Source organism: Sinocyclocheilus rhinocerous, unplaced genomic scaffold (genome assembly GCF_001515625.1).
Source record: "Sinocyclocheilus rhinocerous isolate Xijiao unplaced genomic scaffold, SAMN03320098_v1.1 scaffold55, whole genome shotgun sequence".
Classification (NCBI taxonomy): Eukaryota; Metazoa; Chordata; class Actinopteri; order Cypriniformes; family Cyprinidae; genus Sinocyclocheilus; species Sinocyclocheilus rhinocerous.
In genome coordinates, this window is record NW_015647461.1 from 470,497 (window position 1) to 479,448 (window position 8,952).

At 36.3% G+C, this 8,952-nt stretch overlaps 1 protein-coding gene across 3 annotated transcripts in view; it reads left to right on the forward strand.

The window, feature by feature from the left end:
* Positions 1-8,952, forward strand: part of pde4ba (phosphodiesterase 4B, cAMP-specific a) — a 159,413-nt gene that overhangs the window by 110,890 nt on the left and 39,571 nt on the right. For all 3 annotated transcript variants that reach the window (XM_016513605.1, XM_016513606.1, XM_016513608.1), the window contains one exon: positions 434-483. In XM_016513605.1, the coding sequence (XP_016369091.1) occupies positions 434-483 (50 nt within the window). The remainder of the gene's footprint in view (positions 1-433; positions 484-8,952) is intronic.

Consider the following 8,952-nt stretch of genomic DNA (forward strand, 5'->3'; position numbering starts at 1 on the left):
CACGCGTGTCACCTGATCCACATATGCACAGATTCCTTTTTGCATGAGCAATTTATGATATATTAATGCAGAACAGAACATTTTTATTCGCAAACATGTCTGTATTTGTACAAATCGCTGCACAATCATTTAATCCTGAATTCCACAGACTCAAATTGAAAGATATTTGTTTGTGGTTAGTAAGATACATGTATAAAATTTATGCAGTACATGGATAATTGTACGTGCATCTATTAATCATTTAGAGTCTAATATCATCCCATAAAGTATGCTCTTTGCTTTGACATTATGCATCCTGTTTCAGTTAGAGATGACGCAAAGGAATGACACACAGAAGTTTTTGAATTGTAGGGGTTTTCTGCTTGTGTCATAATTGTTTGTTTGTATTTATTCGACCACATTTTCAGTAATTCTTCAACATTTCCTCTTGCAGGAGGTCCCCTGTGTCCAACCAGCCCCCCATCACCAGAGTGTGCCTACCTGGTAAGACCTTAAACTGCAAAAAAGTATTAAAAATTAGGTCCAAAGGTTGTAGAGCACTAGTGAAAATCCTTGTATTTTTCAGAATTTTTAACTTACAAATTATATTAACCGCAAACTGATTTATAGTATTAGGTCACCCAAAAATTAAAATTTGCTGAAAATTTACTTGTACCCTCAGGCCATCCGAGGTGTAGATGAGTTTGTTTCTTTATTGGAACAGATTTGGAGAAATTTAGCATTACATCACTTGCTCACCAATGGATCTTCTGCAGTGAATGGGTGCCATCAGAATGAGAGTTCAAACAGCTTATAATGTAATCCACAAATAAGCCACATGATTCTGGTCCATCAAGTAACTTCAGTACTTCAAACAGTACCTCAAACTGTTGCTGTGATCTAAAATACTAGTCCTTTATGCCTAATATTGCTTTTTCCTGTGAGAAAAGTTGTATTATCTGAATCAGGAGAGAAATATGCACAGATCAAGCACGGTTTACAAGCAGAAACCATCCAAAACAATTCTAAACAAATATGTCTCTGAATTTTGATGTGAGAGGACAAGTTGGAATGGACTTTTTACTGAAGGAAGTGTTATTGTGGATTATGGACTGGAAAAAAAGTTTAAAGTTAAACACTTTAATGATGGATTTGTTTCTTGTGAACATGCAGCTTTTCGCTTCACAAGAAGTCAATTAATTATTGTGATGTTTTATTGGCTACACAGATGTTTTTACATTTACATTTAGTCATTTAGCAGACGCTTTTATCCAAAGCGACTTACAAATGAGGACAATAAAAGCAGTCAAAACTAACAAAAGAGCAACAATATATAAGTGCAAATGACAAGTCTCGGTTAGCCTAACGCAGTGTAGCAAGGTGTATATACTGTATATATATATATATATATATTATACACACATATACAAACACACACACAAAGAAAAACAAGTAGATAGAATATAATTTTTATACATGCTTACACAGTGATTGAATGCTAAATTTCATTTTTTGGTGAATTATTCCTTGAAGTATGAAGCGAGTGCAGAATTTCAAATACTGACTGTTGATTGTAATTCCTAAGACTTCCTATCAAATGTTTTATCCTAAACGGCAAATCCTAGATATTTAGTATTTACTCTTTGGATTAAAGGCATTTCCCATGCTTTTAAAATAACTCCATCTTAAAGACTGAAAGTTTGTGTGTGTGTGCCTGTAAACACATGTTTTGTTGTGCTGTGTTTAAGTATATTTTTAATGATAGAGAGAGACCTCTTGTCATGCTACGTGACTGCCCATGCCGTTGCCCTCTTGTATCCCTCATCATCACTCATCTCCACCGCAGCTTCTGCTGATTGGCCTGGCAGTGTTGAAATGTTTAGTAGACTCACGTGCACACACATTCAAGCACGGTGCCCATATTAGTGGCTGTTTTGTCTAGTCGCACAGAACGTGTTAGACTATAGGAAAAGGCCGTGGCTGCTACGTGTTGGTCTCTCACATGCATGCACACCTGCCAAATACAATAACACAACGGACAAACAGGCCTGCCTCAGCAGAAGGCTTAGTATAATGGGTGGGAAAATTCCTCATAGTTCACTCTCTGTCCTTGAGGATGGCTCCCAGTCTGATATCAGAGAACATGCCAGACAGAGATTTCAGAAGAACTGTAATCTATGCTAACTAAACAGAACAAGGCCATTCACTGGAGCCTCTATTATACAGCCCAGACTGTTTTCTTAGAAATGTCAAGAAAACCTTGGCGGAGTGAGGTCATTTCTGAAGGATAATATGAGAGAGATTGTTCACATTTAGAGGAGGAATAGAAGAAAGAGGCTACATAAAAATGCAATCTTCAGCAGGTTTTGTTTAATGAGATGCTAAAAGATTATGTAATTGACTGTATTCTTGTAACACAATCGTATGTATCAGATCATAACTCAGAAGCTAAGACAGAAAAATTAGCTTGGACAAAACATTCTTAAATCAAGATGCATTTACTGTACTTCAGAAGCAAAATGACATTAGACATAATGTCTTGTTTTCTGAAATATTAAGTGACTTTATGCTTAAAACAATAACAATTATCTGCCTGTAGGGTAAGAAACAAAACTTATGTTGCCTTTGAATTAAGTCATTTTTCTTATTCCGTTGACGTTTTTTCTTGTTTAAATTATATCATTGTACTGTGAAAAAAAAACTAATAAAGAAATAATAGAAATAATTTTTGCAGTGTAAAAAAAAAAAAGTATTAAGTGGTAGAGATAATATGGGCTAATTTGTAACGGGCACGTTGAGCCTTGGCACTCACTTGGAGGAGACAGGTTCGAATCTGGCTCGCGTCCTGTTCACATTTTCTCCCCTCAAACAATTCCTTTCCTTCTCTCTACTATCTGTATAAATAAAAAATAACAAAGGCCCCCAAATAAAACATGCTTAGGAATTTCAGAAAGCACTCTGGGGGAAAATTTCATAAAAAATATATATATGCTTGAAAGCATATGGAAAAGTTGAACTGTTTGTACAAAGACTATAGATTGCTGGTGTTTGACCTGTACAGTCTGGTTTGGTGGTTGTAATTAGGATGCTGCATTCACAATCAATATGTTTCTAGGAAAGATTGAAAAATCAAATAGAGTGGAAGAGAAAGGATATAATATATTGTCTGTGTGTGTATCGTTTATGTTCTTGTTTCAGGAGGAAAAAGTGTAAAGGGCACAGGAGTTCAGCTCCATGTAACACTGAGTAGTTTCAGTAAAACACACTTGTAACGTCAATAATCAGGCTAGAAGAAAGAGGCTACATAAAAATGCAATCTTCAGCAAATGCAATCTTTTGTTTAATGAGATGCTAAAAGATTATGTAATTGACTGTATTCTTGTAACACAATCGTATGTATCAGATCATAACTCAGAAGCTAAGACAGAAAAATTAGCTTGGACAAAACATTCTTAAATCAAGATGCATTTACTGTACTTCAGAAGCAAAATGACATTAGACATAATGTCTTGTTTTCTGAAATATTAAGTGACTTTATGCTTAAAACAATAACAATTATCTGCCTGTAGGGTAAGAAACAAAACTTATGTTGCCTTTGAATTAAGTCATTTTTCTTATTCCGTTGACGTTTTTTCTTGTTTAAATTATATCATTGTACTGTGAAAAAAAAACTAATAAAGAAATAATAGAAATAATTTTTGCAGTGTAAAAAAAAAAAAGTATTAAGTGGTAGAGATAATATGGGCTAATTTGTAACGGGCACGTTGAGCCTTGGCACTCACTTGGAGGAGACAGGTTCGAATCTGGCTCGCGTCCTGTTCACATTTTCTCCCCTCAAACAATTCCTTTCCTTCTCTCTACTATCTGTATAAATAAAAAATAACAAAGGCCCCCAAATAAAACATGCTTAGGAATTTCAGAAAGCACTCTGGGGGAAAATTTCATAAAAAATATATATATGCTTGAAAGCATATGGAAAAGTTGAACTGTTTGTACAAAGACTATAGATTGCTGGTGTTTGACCTGTACAGTCTGGTTTGGTGGTTGTAATTAGGATGCTGCATTCACAATCAATATGTTTCTAGGAAAGATTGAAAAATCAAATAGAGTGGAAGAGAAAGGATATAATATATTGTCTGTGTGTGTATCGTTTATGTTCTTGTTTCAGGAGGAAAAAGTGTAAAGGGCACAGGAGTTCAGCTCCATGTAACACTGAGTAGTTTCAGTAAAACACACTTGTAACGTCAATAATCAGGCCAAACAGCATTAAGTCCGGCCTACGGCAAAAGGGCCGTAAGTCTTCAATGCGTAATGTGGAAGAAAAGTGGTAAGTGGCATTATACTGAAGCAAAGAGCATGAGAAATGCAGTCAGTAGGAGTTCCTATCAGGTGTGGTGGGTTGTGATTGACGTCAGTCAGCTTGCATGCGGCTTTGTTGACTTCCTCTTAGACCAGGTGGTCTGAGATTCACTTCCTGATGCTCTTCAGGCTTGATCGGTCTCTGATAAGTGCCTGCTGTTATGCAGCCAGTTGAGTGAAACGTCATACTTACTCACCTCTTAAGCTGTTAGTTTCGTTTCGTTTCGTTATGTTCATGCATTTGTTTACAACATAAATGGTACATGTTTTTGTACAGGTTTTGCATGGCTTCTTAAAGCTTTTATGTATCAGATAAATGATATAGTATGCTGCTGTATGTAAGATATATTACAACAGTATTCAATAGAATTATAAGTGCCTGTGTGTTAATGTACTGTACATTATTCTAGGCCTAATCTACTTTCAATCACATTTTTGTGATGCATGATAAGAAAAAAAGACTGCTGTCATTGTTTTCTTTTCAGATTAGTCCCTTTATCTCTATTTAGAAAAAAACCCTGCCACTGCTAAAGCATAGACACTTTCTCTTTTCCAAAATCTAGTGCGCTGCCTACAGAGGCAATATTTTAAGGAATCAAAGGTGCTTACAGTGTGAAGGTTGTTCTAAATTATGCTTCCTCCAGAAACACCTTTTTTAGCCAAATTCAAAGGCTGCATAACATGTCATTTTAACAGTTAAGGCAATCTTAAAATGCATTGCAATAAGCAACATAAAAAAAACTTGATTCAGTACCAAAAAGTAGTGAACAAAAATAGCAAGCACTTGTGCACAAGTGCTGTGAATGTTTTTATTGTTCATCAGCTGACAAAAATTACTCTGAAAGTGATTCCAACAATGACGTTCTTTGGTCGCTTTGGTGTGGACTTCCCTATTCTCATAGAATTAAAACGATTAGCAATAGTTTATAGTTATTGTTATATTTATCGTCCTTGGTGTGAACGGGCCTTTAGCGTAGCATCATGCTAATGTCAAACCCCATTGAAATTAATAGCAAGTCTGGATTTTGTGGTTCAAAGTTGCTTCCTGTGTAGAAAGTTCCAAATCGCTATTACTGTTAGAGGCTGTTCACACTTAGTGTGTTTTGTCATTTCTCTGCCCTGCTTCTATGTAAGCATGCGGAAGATAGACGTGTTAGCACTCACACCTCGCATCTTATCTCTCATCTCGTACATGACACCCCACTGTAAAAACGTGGCATTTATTTTAAAAGAAATTAAACTTAAAAATAAAAATAAAAACTTACAGGAACTCCACTGCCCTTTTAAACGCAAAAAAAGTTTTTTGTAAATCACCAGTTAGAGTGTAGCGAGGCATTTCACTACATATTGGAACAGAGAAAGTATCTATGTTTTTACAATGACAAGGCTGTTTTTATTTATGTTTTTTAAATGCAGATAGAGGGACTAATCTAAAAGAAAACAATGACAGTAATCTCCATTCACAATGTAACCCCCCAATGCATGCAGAACTGTAGTGATGTAACCATAACCGAGACAATGAGACGAAGCCACTGACTTACTGCCTGCACCTAAACTGCCTCCTGTGTGTCATACAAACAGGGTCATCGGGCAGGAAGGAGAGCGCAGATTTTTCCTGTTTTTCCCATACCACTGGAATCCTCCGGAACCCAGGAGGTGTTTTTCAGTGTGCGAGTGTTAATTCCTTGCACACACAGGTCGTGAGGTGAACTTGTCTGTGGCTTAATGACCAAATGGTGAAAATAGGATGTAGACTGACAAATACCATTGTCTTCTCTTTCAACACACACTGATGTGGACACACGCGCGCTCATAATGAATGCTGAATCAGGTGCCTTGTGGTTTGTTACACTGTATATACAGTACAATGAGCTGAGAGTTGAAAATTAATATTGTGCATTCCTTTTTGCTTCCGCAGAATGAGTTTTTCCACATTGGTTTGTATGTGTTTGTAGGGTTCATTTATCCATGATCTGTGGTGTATGAGGAATTTGTTGTGATGGCCAGAATTTCCGGTACTCTCTGTCTCTGGCAATGTTTTCAGTGTTTTGTGAGCTCAGGAAAGGCACAGGTAAGACCGTGCCGAGGAGAGCAGACATGTTAACGACTGCAGCGGCTAATCTGGGGTTGACAAGATAAGGAGGAGATTTGGATCTGGAGAACTGATCATAGATCAGCAGATTAGTCCTGGAGTTTATCTTATGGCCTGTGCGAGTTTCAGAAAAGCATACAATAGCAGTGGTTGTTTGACTATAGTTTACTATGAGATTAAATCACGACTGACATCAACATGTATGATGGTTGTATCACCTCAGGCAGAACCAGTAGAAGGGTTCGTGGCACTTTGTTAGTATCATTGTTTCGCAAACTAAGGGAATGTATTAGGTTCCTTATTCCCATCTTCCTTGCTCTTGGTGCTCAAGGACTTTCTGATAAAACTTTTACTTGTTAAAGAGCATAATTCAGGGTGTGGAAGCACACAGTGAACTTGTATAGCATGCGCACTATACAGGTGCCTATAAACGTACTTGCCTACAGAGGTTCATATTTTATTAATACACCACATAATTTAAAATTAAATAAAAAAATTTGCTCCCACTTTATATTAAGTTCCCTTAACTACTATGTACTTACATCAAAAAATAAGTACAACGTACTTATTGTGTTCATATTGTATTGCAAAACACTTTTGCTGCTATTAAGGTGGAATACAGGGAAGGTCAGAGACAGGTTTGGTGGTATGGGTAGGTTTAAGGGATGGGTCAACAGTGTAATTATAAATGTAATTATAAATTAATTACACGCAGGTATTTAAAAAAAGTATATAAGTGCAATGTAAAAACATGTACTGTATGTACACAATAAGTGCATTGTTCCAAATGATTAATTTAAATATAAGTGCATAGTAGTTAAGGCCACCTAATATAAAGTGGGACCAAACATTTTCTGGTGTATTAGCATTAAAAATAATCAGATAATCTGACAGATCATGACACAACATCTAATCATCCACTCATGACATCACTCAAAACATTTACTTTAAAACATCTATGCATATTCAGTACTTTTGAACATTAGGAATACAGGAATTTATGAAACAAAGCACACGTGAAACACTTTTATGGGGACTTTTATGAAGTTTTTTGATGATGGTGAATGTTTCATGACTCCTGTAAGATGCCGGAGTTGTGCCAGCCTAATAAACGATAAACGGGGGGTAATGCGCAAATGAACTTCGCAGTTGTTTCCTTATCACATCCTAGCTGGCCTGTGCATTCACACGCATACAGTTATAAGGTCAGCTTACTGTTACCTCTGTAAAACATAAATATGTCTGTAAGATTAGAGAAATGAACTGTAACAACAGAAAAGTGCTGTCTGCAGCACGTAGAAGAAGCCACATGACTGACAGCTGTAATGTGTTCACAGAGTACCTAGAGAAGGTCAGTGCAACGTTCTTATCAGCTGGCTGGCCTAGTGTGGGTTCGAGTTGGCTGACTTTCCCCACTTGAGTCAAAAATAAGCTCTTTAAAACATCTGAGTGCAATGAAATGGCATGTTATTAAATGTCTCTTTTATTTCCGAAAGGACAAACAATCCACCCAAGCTTGTCAATTGAAAATTATTTAATTAGTCTTTACTTGACTTCAAAGTTTTCTTATCTGTCATAACCTGACAAAAGAGATTCTGTTTGTTTGCTTAGCCGTTTTGGAATCCACAGCTTTCCCAGCAGCCAGATCCACCCAAACATGGGTGCCAGGAAGCTCTGGTCAAGGGCACATTGGCCAGCGTGCAATTAATTTTAATCTGAAATGATACCAGTGTGCGATTCACCCTGAAAGAGCTACCAAACAATGTTGTCATGGAGATCATTTCCTGCCATTGCTCTATTACAGTATCTACTACATGAGCTAGATATAGTGACTCTTCCAGTCACAGGACTAGTGAGGGTGCACAGTTTTAGGCTCTCCATGTTTGTTTGTGCTAGACTTGCTGAGCAGTCACTCTTATGTCCAGTAACTATCCATTTCCTTTTCCCCAGGGGAAATTCTTTCTTTTCCATTATGCTCTTTTCTGTCACTTTCAGTAATGGTTGTCTAGGTCTATATTTAGGTTGAATTCTTCATTGAACTGTCACCATTTCAGAACCAGTTACTCAGAGTTGCACCCACATTTTCAGACTGCATTGTTACTTTGAGTAATATTGTTTCTGTAAAAAGTGACCTTGTTTTAGATCATTTTGTAGTAGGTCCCCCAGTTGCTGTGTACATTGTAGTAGTGCATAATGCACTGTATCATGAACATTATTCGGTAACACTTTATAATAACTTTCATTTATAAATCATTAACAAACATTATATAATGCTTAACAGGTCATTAGTTAATATATATTCACATAGATATGAGATAATATTATTGTTAATGTTTACTAATTAACTTACTAAACATTACCTAATGATTAACATATGATTATTTAATGTAAATTGAAATGCTTACAAATGTTAGTAAACTTTCAGTTCATGTGATCTTCATTTGTTGGTCTTTGTTTGTTGTGTAGACCTCTATTTACACATCTTTACAAATAATCTATTAATTATTTGTTCATGTTTTTGC